At 55.8% G+C, this 17,815-nt stretch overlaps 1 protein-coding gene across 1 annotated transcript; it reads right to left on the bottom strand.

Annotated features, from left to right (window-relative positions):
- Positions 1–9,364: 9,364 nt before the first annotated feature.
- LOC135309707 (uncharacterized) lies at positions 9,365–12,978 on the bottom strand. The gene is made up of 2 exons (XM_064435933.1): positions 12,545–12,978; positions 9,365–9,395 (listed from the first exon to the last, which is right to left on the bottom strand). Exons 1-2 carry the CDS (start codon positions 12,976–12,978, stop codon positions 9,365–9,367), a joined length of 465 nt encoding a protein of 154 aa, XP_064292003.1.
- Positions 12,979–17,815: the final 4,837 nt, after the last annotated feature.

Below are 17,815 nucleotides of genomic sequence, written 5' to 3'. Positions count from 1 at the left end.
ACTACACCTCAGTTAGCACACTACACCTCAGTTAGCACACTACACCTCAGTTCAACCTAACCTAACCTAACCTAACCTAACCTAACCTAACCTAACCTAACCTAACCTAACCTAACCTAACCTAACCTAACCTAACCTAACCTAACCTAACCTAACCTAACCTAACCTAACCTAACCTAACCTAACCTAACCTAACCTAACCTAACCTAACCTAACCTAACCTAACCTAACCTAACCTAACCTAACCTAACCTAACCTAACCTAACCTAACCTAACCTAACCTAACCTAACCTAACCTAACCTAACCTAACCTAACCTAACCTAACCTAACCTAACCTAACCTAACCTAACCTAACCTAACCTAACCTAACCTAACCTAACCTAACCTAACCTAACCTAACCTAACCTAACCTAACCTAACCTAACCTAACCTAACCTAACCTAACCTAACCTAACCTAACCTAACCTAACCTAACCTAACCTAACCTAACCTAACCTAACCTAACCTAACCTAACCTAACCTAACCTAACCTAACCTAACCTAACCTAACCTAACCTAACCTAACCTAACCTAACCTAACCTAACCTAACCTAACCTAACCTAACCTAACCTAACCTAACCTAACCTAACCTAACCTAACCTAACCTAACCTAACCTAACCTAACCTAACCTAACCTAACCTAACCTAACCTAACCTAACCTAACCTAACCTAACCTAACCTAACCTAACCTAACCTAACCTAACCTAACCTAACCTAACCTAACCTAACCTAACCTAACCTAACCTAACCTAACCTAACCTAACCTAACCTAACCTAACCTAACCTAACCTAACCTAACCTAACCTAACCTAACCTAACCTAACCTAACCTAACCTAACCTAACCTAACCTAACCTAACCTAACCTAACCTAACCTAACCTAACCTAACCTAACCTAACCTAACCTAACCTAACCTAACCTAACCTAACCTAACCTAACCTAACCTAACCTAACCTAACCTAACCTAACCTAACCTAACCTAACCTAACCTAACCTAACCTAACCTAACCTAACCTAACCTAACCTAACCTAACCTAACCTAACCTAACCTAACCTAACCTAACCTAACCTAACCTAACCTAACCTAACCTAACCTAACCTAACCTAACCTAACCTAACCTAACCTAACCTAACCTAACCTTTTTTTTTTTTTTTTTTTTTTGTTTTCGCAGGGGAATGCATTTACGCACTGAGTGTGGGACTCCTGGGCAGCTAATCGGCCCAGACTACCCACTAAACCCCTGCGGATGCCATCGGCCGCTTTACAAAGAGGCGCCTCGGATCTAACTAGCACAAGGCGCCTCAGCGACTGGCCGGTCTCTTTCGCCAGAGACCGGACTCTCCACTCTCAGGGGCCCTCCGACATCTGGAGGACCCCTGCCGCCGGGTGGGACCTCTGTCCCACCGATTCAGGGGGGGCGCCCGCAGGCGCGCCCCCAACCACCAAGGCGAGCCGCACGCCATCCAGTCCGGAAGCAGACCGGAGGCAGCGGCTCTCCGTCTTATTCGGCCGCAGAGGATAGGGACAGCGGCGCACCGTAATACCGGCAGTCCTCCTCCTCTGCGGCCCCACCGACCACCATGCCTGCGCCATGGCCGCGCCTCATTCGGCCGCAGAGGATAGGGACAGCGGCGCACCGTAATACCGGCAGTCCTCCTCCTCTGCGGCCCCACCGACCACCATGTTTGCGCCATGGCCGCGCCTGGTCGCGGAGGATAGGGAGAGCGGCGCACCGTAATACCAACCCCTCCTCTTCCCCCGCGACCCCTACCACGGCTGTAAGAGTAGAGGGCTTAGCCCCCTTCTCTCACAGCCACTGAGCCAATTGGCTCTCCAACCTGGGTTACCCGACATGGGTAACCCACCACCAGTTGCCAGGACATTTGCCAACGGCTAACAAGACCCCTAAACGGGGAGTTATTAACCGTCGCCCAGGGTGCACCAGCCCAATAACTTGTCAGCCGCCGCTATCACCGAATCAAAGATCAAGTGACAGAAGCAAACCTTCAAATCATCGAGCCAACGTGGAGGTTTCCTGACAGTAGCACCCCAACCTAACCTAACCTAACCTAACCTAACCTAACCTAACCTAACCTAACCTAACCTAACCTAACCTAACCTAACCTAACCTAACCTAACCTAACCTAACCTAACCTAACCTAACCATATACCTAATTGTTCCCCTACATCCCAGTGAATTTTCTCTTTAGTGCATCTCGTGTATCCTTCAATATAACAAGTGTTTTCAGTGCAGTTTTCTCTATAATCTCTCTTTAAAAAATTCATATAGTTTCCGTGAACGCCATACTTAGGCGCTAACACTCAAACAACTCTCTAAAATTTTTTCTCGCTATCCCTTGATCGTCTTTGTTTGTAGTTCTGTTTACTTACCTGTCTCCCGGCTCCCTGTGAAGTTTCGTCGCATTCCGTTGCAGTTTTCTTGCATTCTCACCTGTAACATAGAAATTTTTCATACAAATTTTAATAAAATCACACTTTTTCCCCTTTTTTCCAAATTTTTTCTATCGGACCCTCGCTAGCTTGTTACACCATCTTATCAGGCTAACGGAGACGCATCTTTTGACGCCTCACACGTCTCGATAGGACCACCCGTTTTTGAAATCGTATTTTCACGATCTTCAAAAAGTCTACCTAAGCCCCTCAGGCACGTGTTCGACATATACCTAATTGTTCCCCTACATCCCAGTGAATTTTCTCTTTAGTGCATCTCGTGTATCCTTCAATATAACAAGTGTTTTCAGTGCAGTTTTCTCTATAATCTCTCTTTAAAAAATTCATATAGTTTCCGTGAACGCCATACTTAGGCGCTAACACTCAAACAACTCTCTAAAATTTTTTCTCGCTATCCCTTGATCGTCTTTGTTTGTAGTTCTGTTTACTTACCTGTCTCCCGGCTCCCTGTGAAGTTTCGTCGCATTCCGTTGCAGTTTTCTTGCATTCTCACCTGTAACATAGAAATTTTTCATACAAATTTTAATAAAATCACACTTTTTCCCCTTTTTTCCAAATTTTTTCTATCGGACCCTCGCTAGCTTGTTACACCATCTTATCAGGCTAACGGAGACGCATCTTTTGACGCCTCACACGTCTCGATAGGACCACCCGTTTTTGAAATCGTATTTTCACGATCTTCAAAAAGTCTACCTAAGCCCCTCAGGCACGTGTTCGACATATACCTAATTGTTCCCCTACATCCCAGTGAATTTTCTCTTTAGTGCATCTCGTGTATCCTTCAATATAACAAGTGTTTTCAGTGCAGTTTTCTCTATAATCTCTCTTTAAAAAATTCATATAGTTTCCGTGAACGCCATACTTAGGCGCTAACACTCAAACAACTCTCTAAAATTTTTTCTCGCTATCCCTTGATCGTCTTTGTTTGTAGTTCTGTTTACTTACCTGTCTCCCGGCTCCCTGTGAAGTTTCGTCGCATTCCGTTGCAGTTTTCTTGCATTCTCACCTGTAACATAGAAATTTTTCATACAAATTTTAATAAAATCACACTTTTTCCCCTTTTTTCCAAATTTTTTCTATCGGACCCTCGCTAGCTTGTTACACCATCTTATCAGGCTAACGGAGACGCATCTTTTGACGCCTCACACGTCTCGATAGGACCACCCATTTTTGAAATTTTCGCCCACCACACCCGCCCAATTGTGTTCAGGCTGTAAAAGGGACTTCACTTGGGACACCCCATAGCCAGATCTACTTCGCTTTTACCGCCACCTAGGGCCAAAAATTGTCACCTAAATTAACAGCTCCCTTAATAACAATAGATTAGGATTACTTTGCTAGTTCTACCCGTCCTCTACTTTGGAAAATTGTTGCTTCTTGTTATTCTCTCTTCTGTTGTTCTCCCTCGCCTCCTCAACTTTTACTTACATAGACGATATTCTAAATTTTTTTCATACTTTCTTCTAAACACTTCTCCGATCTAAGACAACATGGTCCTAGCCCATTCACCACCGCGTAAGGCGGCCAATACTCGCCCCCCAGACAGGAACCGCAGGAACCTCACCCGCATCTCCGAGACTCCTACGGACATTATAACACAGCAGAGTCCCCCGCCGCTACCCACCACCTCTAGAGCGGGGCATTCACGCTCTCACTCCCCGCGTATCTCCCCTCGGTCACCCCCGCCCAGGGGGAGGGCTCAAAGGCGATCGCCCCTACCCCCTCTGCCGCGAATAGATAGCAGATCCCCGACTGATCGGCAGCTGTCTACTCCTCCTCCGTCACCGTCTAGGGGGTGGATATCGCTTCCCAGCACTCCATCTAGCAGACAAAACTCACCTAACCCCCCACGCGAGGGCGGAGAGGACGAGATCCCGGCCAGCTGGGAATCGCTCTCTCCTTCCTCGATGGCCACCCCCGCACTGGTGTACTCCCCACCCACGCTGATTCGTCGCTCTCCAAGCCCTGCGACTGCACCAACGCCGGCAATTGCACCAACCCCAGAACCCGCCCCGGCCCCCCCGACCGCCCTTCAAACGGCGTTCATGCTCATCGTTGACTCCGCTAAGGAAATTATGGCCAAAATCTCGGAGGGGAAAAGCGTGACTAGCGCTAACAAGAAGCGCATCAAAGACCTCGCGCAGAACATCATGGGCGCCGTAGAGATGGCCAAATACGACGAGCCGCCTGAACTCACCAAACCGGTATCTGACGCCGTCCTCCAAACGATCCGGGAAACCATCCGAGAGGAGCTCAAAGCGCAGGCCCCTCCCCTTCCCCCTCCAGCGCCTACTCCGGTGCCTCTTACAAAATCCTTCGCATCGGTGGCTGCAACCACCCCCCCACCCAAACGCCCCGCGCCGCGATCTCCCGTCCAACCGGCGATGATCATCAAAGCCAAGGCGACCGGCGAACATCAGCCGGTGGTCTACGACGAGTGGCGCAAAAAGATCACCTTCCGCAACAGCACTTTCGCGCCATCGCAAGTACGCACCCTGCGCAATAATACTGTAAAGGTGAATTTTGATAACGCCGCGCAAAGAGACGAAATTGTGGCAAGGGTGAACAGGATCCCGGGACTTGTGGCAGAGGAGTCAAGGCTCCGAAAGCCCCTCATCATTCTGAAGGGGGTAAGCAAGGAAACGCCGAAAGAGGAGCTGCTGGATATAATCAGCAGCCAAAACCAGGTAGCCGTCGACGACCTCCGTCTCTGCTTCCTTCTAAAGAACAGAAACGACAAATTCTACAATGTAGTCCTGGAAGTGGCACCGGCAGTTCGACGAACCTTCGTGGAGGAGGGCCGCGTCAACGTGGAGCATCAGAGGGTACACGTGGCGGACTTCAGCCGCTTCGTGCAGTGCCGGAAATGCCTACAGTTTGGGCACACCGGCAATAAATGCGAGGCGGAGTTCTACCCGTGCGCCCACTGCGGCTCCGCCGCGCACCATATCTCCACCTGCTCCCATAGAACCGACCCGACTAAAATGTGTTGCTACAACTGCAAACAAACAAATAGCACAAACACTAAACACTCCGCCCTTGACACTAAAGTTTGCCCAAAGATTCTGAAAGCCCAAAAATCCCTAAATGAATCAACCGACTATGGTTACTAACACAATAAACATCGTACAATGTAACCTTAACCGGTGCTATACATCCCAACAGGAATTTTTAGTGCACTTCCGCGATAACAACTTCGATGTGGCCTTGATATCGGAACCCTATGTGGGTAGTGGCCTAGAAGTCAGGCCCCCACCGGGAATTAACGTCTTCCAATTTTCAAATGGCTCCCGAGTCAGAGCTTGCATCCTTACCAAATCCACGGTGGCCGCCATTGGCGTCACGCAGCTATCCACCGCGAACCTGGCCGTCGCCCGCATCAACTTTGGTCCCAGATCCCTGGATGTCGCCTCAATTTATGTGGAACCCGACACAGACAAGGAATCCACACTGCCCAAATTAAACAACTTCTTGCGGACGACCAACTCCTCCTTGCGGCTGGTCGGCGGCGATGTCAATGGAAGCCATCAGGAATGGGGACATCGCGATGCGAATGACAGGGGAGAAGAAGTGGCCACCATCATGGCATCTAACAACATGGCAGTCTGCAATGTAGGCGATGAACCCACCTTTGAGGCGATAAGACATGGGAAACATTGTTCCTCCATTGTCGATGTTACCTACGCCTCACACAACCTTGCTGACAGTGTTAACAACTGGCGCGTCGACCGCGCGGTTTGCCCCTCCTCAGACCATAACGGCATCACCTACGTATTGAAACCGCCCCACAGAATGAACAAGTTAAAAAGTTCCTCGACTTTCAAATACTCCACCTATAGGGCGGACTGGAAACAATTCCGCGAGGAATTGGTGCCAGTCATGGCCCCGCTAGTGGGTCAAACAAACGTTGCCGCTCTCTCTGGGGAAGGGCTGGACCGCGTGGTGGACCAGCTTACCACCAACATTCAACGGGTCTGCAGCAGGGTTTTCCACCGAAACCGAAGCCCTAAATCCCACAACCCATGGTGGTCAGACGACCTCGAACATATGAAAAAGGAATGTATCCGCCTACATCACAGGCTACACTACTTAAAAAGAGCCAGCAGACCGCTCGGCGAAGCGATTATCAACTACCAGGAGGCAAAGAAGAACTACGCCCTGGCTATATCGAAAGCGTCCACGGAACATTTCCGGAAATTCTGCGACACACAGGATAAAGAGGATGTATGGGCGGTCACCAACCGCATCATCAAAGAATCGCCTCTCAGAAGACCACCACAAACTTTAAAAATCAACAACACATACACAGACAATAGCCCCAACACCGCCCATGCACTTCTCAACCATTTTTACCCTGATGATACCCCGGATTCAACGAGCTGTCAAAGGGAAATGCGGAACAGAATGGATGACTTGCCGGACTCGGAGGATGACCTTCCGTTTACGGCCGAGGAGGTCCGGGAATGCCTGGCACATATCGGTCACAAGAAGGCCCCGGGAGGAGACCACTTGACCTCAGACATCTGCAAGGAGGTATTCGATGAGTATCCTGAATTTTTTACCAATCTGTACAATAGGTGCCTGGAACTGGGATACTTCCCGAAAACCTGGAAGAAGGCAGTGGTCAGGATCCTCCCGAAACCTGGCAAGACCGATATGGAGGAGCTCGGCTCCTATCGGCCTATAGGACTCATCCCCGTGTTCGGCAAGGTCCTAGAAAAGCTATTGATCAAACGGATCTCATACAAAGCGGAACGCGAAGAAACACTCTCCAATAGACAGTTCGGATTTAGAGAACAAACATCTACTACAGACGCTCTCGAGTTGGCCCTAAAGACTATAAACAACGCCAAGAATAACAAAAAGCAAGTTGTAGCAGTTTCGCTGGATATTAAAGCAGCATTCGACAATGCCTGGTGGCCAGCACTCTTTCGGCGGCTTCGGCACATCAAATGCCCTAGGAACATCCACCGCATCGTCCGGAATTATGTTTCGAACAGGACCGTAACCTTGGACTACGCCGACAGCACGGCATCCAAAGAGATGTCCAAGGGGTGCATCCAAGGGTCGGCCTGCGGACCAGTGTTTTGGAACATAGTTCTGGACGAACTCCTCACGTTGCCCCTACCTGACGGCGCACATATCCAAGCATTCGCGGATGATGTGTTGCTGATCGTCGAGGGACGAACACGTGAGGAGGTGGAAAAGGTCTCCGAGCTATGTCTACAAGACATCCATTCCTGGGGCGAACGAGTCAAACTACACTTTGGGCCCGACAAAACAAAACTCATCTCATTCACAAAACACACACAGACCGCCATCATCCGCATCAACAACACTCAAATACCAATCTCCGACACCATCAAACTTTTAGGAGTTATAATAGACAAGAGACTCACATTCATAAACCACACCAAATACATTATACACAAAGCGACCAAAGTGTACAAAAATCTCATACGGTTCGTTCGGCCCACATGGGGCGTCCACCCTGAAAATATCGACTGCATCTACAGACAGGTCGTGACCCCCATTATTACCTATGCGGCAGGGATATGGGGGTCCGCAACAAGATATCACCTGGTCCGCCGAGCGCTCCGGACATTTCAAAGGAAATTCGCGATCATGGCAATACGCGGATTCCATACAATATCTGCCGTCGCAGCCGACGCACTGGCACGATTTCCGCCTTTACACCTGGTGGTTGACGAGGTGCGTGAGACACACCGCATTAAACAGACCGGTATGTTGGACTCCCTCCCTGAGGACATTGGGCTGTACCGGCGCGTCCGAGTTAGGGACCTCCTGCATCCAGCCGAGCGGGTCACTATAGACTACAGCACGGCGACCACGCAGGAGGAAACCGACTACCTCATGAACCCGGAGGCACCCAATGTCTTCACGGACGGGAGCAAACACGACAATGGGGACACGGGGGCGGCATTTGTCATTGTCATGGAGGGACTGCCGGGGGGATCCGTGACCAGGAAATTTAAATTGTGCAGAACCGCTACCGTCTTCATGGCGGAACTGTACGCAATAGCCCAAGCCTTGGAGTGGCTTCGTCTTCGAGACCACTCCTCGGCCAAGATCTTTTCAGACTCACTATCCGCTATAAAGGCTATCCAAGACCGCAGCAACACAGACTATCTCGTGAATCGTATTCACAGAGATCTGTTCTTGCTGCGGTCCAGGAACCAGGTGGTGGACTTTGTGTGGACGAAGGCTCACGTCGGGATAGTGGGAAACGAGATCGCGGACGCGACAGCCAAAGAGGCGGCATCTAAAAAGACAGCGTCCGAGGTCAATTTCTTCCCACTCTCCCACGCCAAGCGACTCCTAAAAGCGGCAACGCTCCAGGCTTGGCAGGCGGAGTACGAGTCGGCCGCGCAGGGTGCCACCACCAAAGCCTTCTTCCCCTCATTAACAAACATCTTCTCCTTCCTTAGCACATTCAAAATCTCCTTTGCCCTTACGCAAATATTAACTGGTCACGGATACCATAAGGCGTACCTCCATCGCTTTAAGATCACAGACAATGACAAGTGCCCCTGCGACGACACCACAACGCAGGACGTACAACATATACTGACGAAGTGCCCAATATTCTCAAAAACACGTCACGATTACGTCGTGGCGTGCCAGAGCCATCAGATCGAGGAGTTCGATCTCCTACAATCAGCCCAAAAAGATGAAACAACGAAGACCCTCAATACTCATATAAATAAAATCATACAAAACCTAAAGACCATAAACGGAACATAAATAAACTCTTCTTCTTTCTCACCCCTACCTTGTATCACAAAACTTTTTCTTTGTAGTAAAACTGTACCATATAGCATTAGTATTTTACATACCACATACTCTGTGGTGGGACTCCCTGCAAATTTTGTATCAATTAGCAAAAAAATAGCAGGGAGCCCAAACTGAGCCCATATATAAATGATACAAATATTTGACTATTATTCGCCCAATATATTAAATTCTAGCCTATGAAAAAAAAAAAAAAAAACCTAACCTAACCTTTTTTTTTTTTTTTTTGTTTTCGCAGGGGAATGCATTTACGCACTGAGTGTGGGACTCCTGGGCCGCTATCTAGCCCAGACTACCCACTAAACCCCTGCGGGTGCCATCGGCCGCTTTACAGGGAGGCGCCTCGGATCTATCTAACACAAGACGCCTCAGCGACTGGCCGGTCTCTTTCGCCAGAGACCGGACTCACCATTCTCAGGGGCCCACCGACACCTGGTGGACCCCTGCCGTCGGGTGGGACTAGTCCCACCGATTTAGGGGGGCGCCTGCAGGCGCGCAAGGTAGCGCCTGCGTCGCACCCCCGTCCGCCTTCTGCGGATCGGCTCCGCGAGGGGGTGGTCCTCGCGGTTCCTTTCCTCGGCCTCCCTCTGTGACATAACAGTCTCACAGAAGGAGGCCACTGCCGCCCAGGCTCCGTCACTCCCGAGCATCGCAATGACGACACTCGGGAGCGACAGATCCACTCCACCGAGCACTGCCACCAGATCGTGGCGCTGCCGACTCCACCTGGGACACTGCTCTAGAACATGTTGAGCAGTGTCCCGAGCCTCGCCACAATCGTGGCAGACCGGCTCGGTCTCCCGCTGGGCCACGCGGTGCAAGTACTCACCGAAGCAGCCATGCCCGGTGAGCACCTGCGTCATGCGGAAGGTGAGAGGCTTGCGCCGCCTCAACATCCATCTCTCCAGGACCTGGCGCAGGGCCTCCACTGTGCGTACACCGTACGTTGCCCGCGCCAGGTCTGCCTCCCACCTCCGCATGAGTTCCGCTTGCCCTCGCAAGCGGACCCGCCGGACCATCTCAGGCGAGGGGTGCTCGCCGATTTCCCTCCTGTTCGCCACAAAGTGGTAAACCTCGGCGAGCACCTCCGCCACCAACTCCCATGGCGGGTCGCCCGCGAGGGCTGTGGCCGCAGAGAACGCCACTGTACGGTACCCCCGTATCGCCCTTACCGCGATCACCTTCTGCGCCTGCCGGAGAAGGCGCTTATTCTCCGCGGCAAGGGCGTCCACCCAAACGGGGGCGCCGTACATCGCCATACTCCGGCACACGCCGGAGTACAGCTTCCGTACAGCGTCGCTGGGCCCACCCAGATTGGGCAGGAGTCGGCCCAGCGACGCAGCCGTCCTGATGATCCTTTGCCCCAGCTCTCGGAAGTGGGGGACAAAGGACCATCTCCCGTCGAGGATGAGGCCCAGGTATTTCATCTGGGCACTCACCCTCAACTCCTCATGACCCACCTGGAGGCGCGCCCCTGGGGGAGGTCCTCGCGTCCGGGCCCCGCGGAAGAGGAGGACTTCGGTCTTATCCAGTCGGACCCGAAGCCCCAACCTCTCTATGCGGCCGACCAAAAGGGCGAGGCCCGTTTCGGCCAGCCGCGCCGCCTCACCGAAATTCGCACCCCGGGACGTGAAGAGAGTGTCATCCGCATAGCAGATGACACCCGTCCCGGGGGGAAGCCGGCACCGCAGGACCCAATCGTATGCGATGTCCCACAGGATAGGGCCGAGAATCGACCCCTGCGGGACACCGCACCCGACGCCCCGCCGGACCATTTGGCCTCCCCTGTCCTCGTACAGGACGACCCGCTCCTCCAGGTACGCCCCCAACAGCCCCCGCAGGTACGAGGGCACTCCGAAGTACCGGAGCGCCTCCCGTATTACACAGTGCGGGATACTGTTGAAGGCGTTGGCGATGTCTAACGACGTCGCCAGGGTCACCTCGCCTTCTCTGTCCGCCTCCTCCGTCACCGACCGCAGACGCCTGAGGGCGTCGATGGTGGACCTCTTGGCCCGGAATCCGTACTGCACGTCAGAGAGACGCGGTCCCGGGCCTTCCTCCACATGCCGAACGAGGCGAGAGGCCACAACACTCTCTAGGGCCTTCCCAGCCTCGCTCAGCAGGACCAGAGGTCGCACCGCCGAAGCCGAGTCCAAGGGCCGGCTCCCCTTCGGAATAAGGCAGAGCCGGCCCTCCTTCCATAATTTCGGGAACTGCCCCTCTCGCAGACAGCGGTTGAGCAGCCCCCGAAACTCCTCCCCGAGGTGCACGAGAATCAGCGCAAGCACTTTCCCGTGCACCCCGTCTGGACCCGGTGCCCTCTTCCTTGTCTGGAGGCGGTCGAGGACCACCTCCATTTCGACGTCGGTGACGGGAGGCGGATCTGCCTCCACCTCTTCTCCCTCCGCGTCAGGCGGCTGTCGGGCCATCCTCGGAGGAGAAAACCCTCGCGGATTGCCGGGGAATAGATCCCCGACAATCTCCCCCAGCAGAGCTGGCTGAAGGGTCTCCGTTAGCGGGGTCGCCTGTGGGCGCAATTTGTCTCGCGCCCACTTATACGGCCGGCCCCATGGGTCTCTTTCGATACCCTCCACCAGCTCCTCGAAGGCTTCCTCCTTGGCCCGACCGATGGCCAGCTGCAGCTCCTTACGGTTTTCCACATACACCGCATACAGCTGACCATCCCTCTCCTCGTCCCGGGGACTGCGCCGCCTGCTTCGACTATAGGCCCTTCGGGCCGCGTTGCAGGCGACGCGAAGGGCGGCAATCTCCGCCGACCACCAATAGACCGCCCGCCTAGGGGGGGCTCGACCTACGCTTGGCATGGCCGCCCGGCACACCGCTGTGAAAGCGTCGCCGAGACGGTCAGCCGCGTCGTCCACCCCCATTCCGTCTAGAGGCGGGAGGCTCCAGCGGCCGACGATGGCCGCCTCTTCCGCCAGCTCCCGGTCAAGCCGCGTAAGGGCCCAGCGCGGGAACCGGCTGCGCACCCGGGACGATGATGCCGCCTGACATTGGGGGGCGGCCGACACCTCGAACCGAATATACAAGTGGTCCGAGAGTGTCTCCACCCCCCCTTCCACCCTCCAGTCCGACACGGAGCGCGCGGCGGAGGGGGTGGCGAACGTCAAGTCCACCACCGATCCGCCCGTCCGTCGCACGCACGTGTGGGCTGTCCCCCTGTTTAGGAGAGACAGCCCCGCGGCCAGCGCCCACTCTTCCACCTTTCGCCCCTTGGGCTCCGTGGCCGGGTTCCCCCACGCCGTTGATTTGGCGTTGAAGTCACCGGCCACGAAGACCTTTAGGGGCGCTAACCGCCTTATTTCCGGCCCCAGGGCATCCAAGAACCGCTCCAGGGCCGGCAAATCCCGGTTCGGGGAGAAGTAAACACCAATTATGGCGTACTCTCCCCGAACCGCCACCACAAAGCCGTTCCCTCTCTTCTTAATCGCGAGGGGAGGGGCGGCACCAGGCCTAGCCACGATGGCCACGAGGCCATCCAGATCCCCCGCCCAGTGAGGCAGGGAGGGAACCGCGTACGGCTCCGCGACCACCGCGACATCCAAATCCCACTCCGCCATGGATTGCAGGAGGAGATCCTGCGCCCTAGCGGAGTGGTTGAGGTTGGCCTGGAGGAAGGTGACCCCCATCACTCCTCCATTTGGCCGACTGGCGCCTCCCCTTGCCTTCCCTCGCGCGGAGGAGGGGACGGCCCTTTCCCTCGGATCGGGGGTGGGTTGCAGGCCCTACCCCCCATCACGTGGCCCGCCGGCTTGCCGGCGTCGCGGCATACCGCGCAGCGGGGCTCCGCTGTGCAGGAGGCGGACAAATGCCCTGCCTCCCCGCACCTATAGCAGAGCCGGCTGCGGTCCGTCTGCGAGGGGCACAGCGATGCGGTGTGCCCCTTCCCCATGCACTTGTAGCAGTGCATGGGGCGCGCCTCCAGGTGCCGGAGCTGCACTCGACTCCAGCCTACCGTGAGGCTGCCCGCCTCGATCAGCTTTTTAGCCGTCGTGACCGGGCAGCGCATCAGGGCAGAGCCAGAGCCCCGCCAGTCTGAGCGGATTTCACCCACCCAGACCTGGTCCTCCGTGCAGCTCCCGGCTTGCGCGACCGCAGCCTTTATCCGCTGCGCCGTTGCCGCATCATTCAGGCCCGTCACGCGGAAGTCCGCGGTTTTGACGGGCCTGGAAACGTCCGCGACGCCGGAAAGGGCCGCCTTCAAGGCCGATGCAAGCGCATCTGCCTTGTCTGAGTTGGAGGGGCCAGAGACCTCGATTAGCCTCGCTCCGGTCGCACTCGGGCGAATCCGAAGCGAGCCGATTCCTAGCCCCTCCAGGCTCACCGCCTGCTCGGCCTTGAGGAGGGCGGAGCTGTATGTGGCCCCTTTTTGCGCTGCCTCTGGCTGTAACTTGAGAATTACAGCCGAGGAGCTAGGGGCCGACAGCTTGGCCGCCCTCGCTGGCGCCGCCCTGGGGGGTGCCTTGGGCGCCGTTGCAGTGGCCTTTGTTGGGGCCGCCGCCGGTCGCTCCGCAGGTTTGGGCTGGGACTTCTTTCCCACGCCCTTCCCCTTCCCCCTCCTCCCCCGGACTTCGACCCAGGGGAGCTCCGGGCATTCGTCGACCACAGCTGTTGAGGTCGACGGCCCGAAGGGCCCCCACTCTGTCGCTCCCCCAGCACCTACCCCCTTACAACCCCGCCTCTCAGAGGCCGGGCGTGCAGGGGCCCGAACCTCCAACTCCACCGGCTGCTCAAGCCGCGGCGCCGGACCCAGGCCGGAGGCCTCCTCAATGGCCGTCCTTGCAGCCCTCGCCACCTCGGAGTTGTCACCCGCCAGAGGTGGACGAGTGGCACTCCGAGGACATCCAGCCAGTCCTAGCGCTGCCAGACGGCCATCAATTAATCTGGCCATCCTCTGCTCCAGCTCATCCTCCACTGGAGCTGCCTGCCGCTGTACCGTCCGCGCAGCCTGAGCAGCCTCACGGCGGGCCTCCTCGAACCCCCGGCGGAGCGCAGCGACCTCAGCCTTCATAATGGCCACCTCCCTTTGGAGGCGACCATTATCGGCCTTAAGGCGTCGAACTTCGTCCGACTCGCTGCGCGCCACCAGGGTGTCCACGATATCCCTGATATCCGAGGAGGCCCGCATAATTTTGGAGTTGAAGCCCCCCTTGAGGGCAACCTAACCTAACCTAACCTAACCTAACCTAACCTAACCTTTTTTTTTTTTTTTTTTTTTTTGTTTTCGCAGGGGAATGCATTTACGCACTGAGTGTGGGACTCCTGGGCAGCTAATCGGCCCAGACTACCCACTAAACCCCTGCGGATGCCATCGGCCGCTTTACAAAGAGGCGCCTCGGATCTAACTAGCACAAGGCGCCTCAGCGACTGGCCGGTCTCTTTTACCAGAGACCGGACTCTCCACTCTCAGGGGCCCTCCGACATCTGGAGGACCCCTGCCGCCGGGTGGGACCTCTGTCCCACCGATTCAGGGGGGGCGCCCGCAGGCGCGCCCCCAACCACCAAGGCGAGCCGCATGCCATCCAGTCCGGAAGCAGACCGGAGGCAGCGGCTCTCCGTCTTATTCGGCCGCAGAGGATAGGGACAGCGGCGCACCGTAATACCGGCAGTCCTCCTCCTCTGCGGCCCCACCGACCACCATGCCTGCGCCATGGCCACGCCTCATTCGGCCGCAGAGGATAGGGACAGCGGCGCACCGTAATACCGGCAGTCCTCCTCCTCTGCGGCCCCACCGACCACCATGTCTGCGCCATGGCCGCGCCTGGTCGCGGAGGATAGGGAGAGCGGCGCACCGTAATACCAACCCCTCCTCTTCCCCCGCGACCCCTACCACGGCTGTAAGAGTAGAGGGCTTAGCCCCCTTCTCTCACAGCCACTGAGCCAATTGGCTCTCCAACCTGGGTTACCCGACATGGGTAACCCACCACCAGTTGCCAGGACATTTGCCAACGGCTAACAAGACCCCTAAACGGGGAGTTATTAACCGTCGCCCAGGGTGCACCAGCCCAATAACTTGTCAGCCGCCGCTATCACCGAATCAAAGATCAAGTGACAGAAGCAAACCTTCAAATCATCGAGCCAACGTGGAGGTTTCCTGACAGTAGCACCCCAACCTAACCTAACCTAACCTAACCTAACCTAACCTAACCTAACCTAACCTAACCTAACCTAACCTAACCTAACCTTTTTTTTTTTTTTTTTGTTTTCGCAGGGGAATGCATTTACGCACTGAGTGTGGGACTCCTGGGCACGGCCCAGACTACCCACTAAACCCCTGCGGATGCCATCGGCCGCTTTACAAAGAGGCGCCTCGGATCTAACTAGCACAAGGCGCCTCAGCGACTGGCCGGTCTCTTTTACCAGAGACCGGACTCTCCACTCTCAGGGGCCCTCCGACATCTGGAGGACCCCTGCCGCCGGGTGGGACCTCTGTCCCACCGATTCGGGGGGGCGCCCGCAGGCGCGCCCCCAACCACCAAGGCGAGCCGCATGCCATCCAGTCCGGAAGCAGACCGGAGGCAGCGGCTCTCCGTCTTATTCGGCCGCAGAGGATAGGGACAGCGGCGCACCGTAATACCGGCAGTCCTCCTCCTCTGCGGCCCCACCGACCACCATGCCTGCGCCATGGCCGCGCCTCATTCGGCCGCAGAGGATAGGGACAGCGGCGCACCGTAATACCGGCAGTCCTCCTCCTCTGCGGCCCCACCGACCACCATGTTTGCGCCATGGCCGCGCCTGGTCGCGGAGGATAGGGAGAGCGGCGCACCGTAATACCAACCCCTCCTCTTCCCCCGCGACCCCTACCACGGCTGTAAGAGTAGAGGGCTTAGCCCCCTTCTCTCACAGCCACTGAGCCAATTGGCTCTCCAACCTGGGTTACCCGACATGGGTAACCCACCACCAGTTGCCAGGACATTTGCCAACGGCTAACAAGACCCCTAAACGGGGAGTTATTAACCGTCGCCCAGGGTGCACCAGCCCAATAACTTGTCAGCCGCCGCTATCACCGAATCAAAGATCAAGTGACAGAAGCAAACCTTCAAATCATCGAGCCAACGTGGAGGTTTCCTGACAGTAGCACCCCAACCTAACCTAACCTAACCTAACCTAACCTAACCTAACCTTTTTTTTTTTTTTTTTTTGTTTTCGCAGGGGAATGCATTTACGCACTGAGTGTGGGACTCCTGGGCAGCTAATCGGCCCAGACTACCCACTAAACCCCTGCGGATGCCATCGGCCGCTTTACAAAGAGGCGCCTCGGATCTAACTAGCACAAGGCGCCTCAGCGACTGGCCGGTCTCTTTCACCAGAGACCGGACTCTCCACTCTCAGGGGCCCTCCGACATCTGGAGGACCCCTGCCGCCGGGTGGGACCTCTGTCCCACCGATTCAGGGGGGGCGCCCGCAGGCGCGCCCCCAACCACCAAGGCGAGCCGCACGCCATCCAGTCCGGAAGCAGACCGGAGGCAGCGGCTCTCCGTCTTATTCGGCCGCAGAGGATAGGGACAGCGGCGCACCGTAATACCGGCAGTCCTCCTCCTCTGCGGCCCCACCGACCACCATGCCTGCGCCATGGCCGCGCCTCATTCGGCCGCAGAGGATAGGGACAGCGGCGCACCGTAATACCGGCAGTCCTCCTCCTCTGCGGCCCCACCAACCACCATGTTTGCGCCATGGCCGCGCCTGGTCGCGGAGGATGGGGAGAGCGGCGCACCGTAATACCAACCCCTCCTCCTCCCCCGCGACCCCTACCACGGCTGTAAGAGTAGAGGGCTTAGCCCCCTTCTCTCACAGCCACTGAGCCAATTGGCTCTCCAACCTGGGTTACCCGACATGGGTAACCCACCACCAGTTGCCAGGACATTTGCCAACGGCTAACAAGACCCCTAAACGGGGAGTTATTAACCGTCGCCCAGGGTGCACCAGCCCAATAACTTGTCAGCCGCCGCTATCACCGAATCAAAGATCAAGTGACAGAAGCAAACCTTCAAATCATCGAGCCAACGTGGAGGTTTCCTGACAGTAGCACCCCAACCTAACCTAACCTAACCTAACCTAACCTAACCTAACCTAACCTAACCTAACCTAACCTAACCTTTTTTTTTTTTTTTGTTTTCGCAGGGGAATGCATTTACGCACTGAGTGTGGGACTCCTGGGCCGCTATCCAGCCCAGACTACCCACTAAACCCCTGCGGGTGCCATCGGCCGCTTTACAGGGAGGCGCCTCGGATCTATCTAACACAAGACGCCTCAGCGACTGGCCGGTCTCTTTCGCCAGAGACCGGACTCACCATTCTCAGGGGCCCACCGACACCTGGTGGACCCCTGCCGTCGGGTGGGACTAGTCCCATCGATTTAGGAGGGCGCCTGCAGGCGCGCAAGGTAGCGCCTGCGTCGCACCCCCGTCCGCCTTCTGCGGATCGGCTCCGCGAGGGGGTGGTCCTCGCGGTTCCTTTCCTCGGCCT

This window comes from Plodia interpunctella, chromosome 4, assembly GCF_027563975.2.
Source record: "Plodia interpunctella isolate USDA-ARS_2022_Savannah chromosome 4, ilPloInte3.2, whole genome shotgun sequence".
Classification (NCBI taxonomy): domain Eukaryota; kingdom Metazoa; phylum Arthropoda; class Insecta; order Lepidoptera; family Pyralidae; genus Plodia; species Plodia interpunctella.
This window is presented reverse-complemented; position numbering and strand designations above follow the sequence as displayed.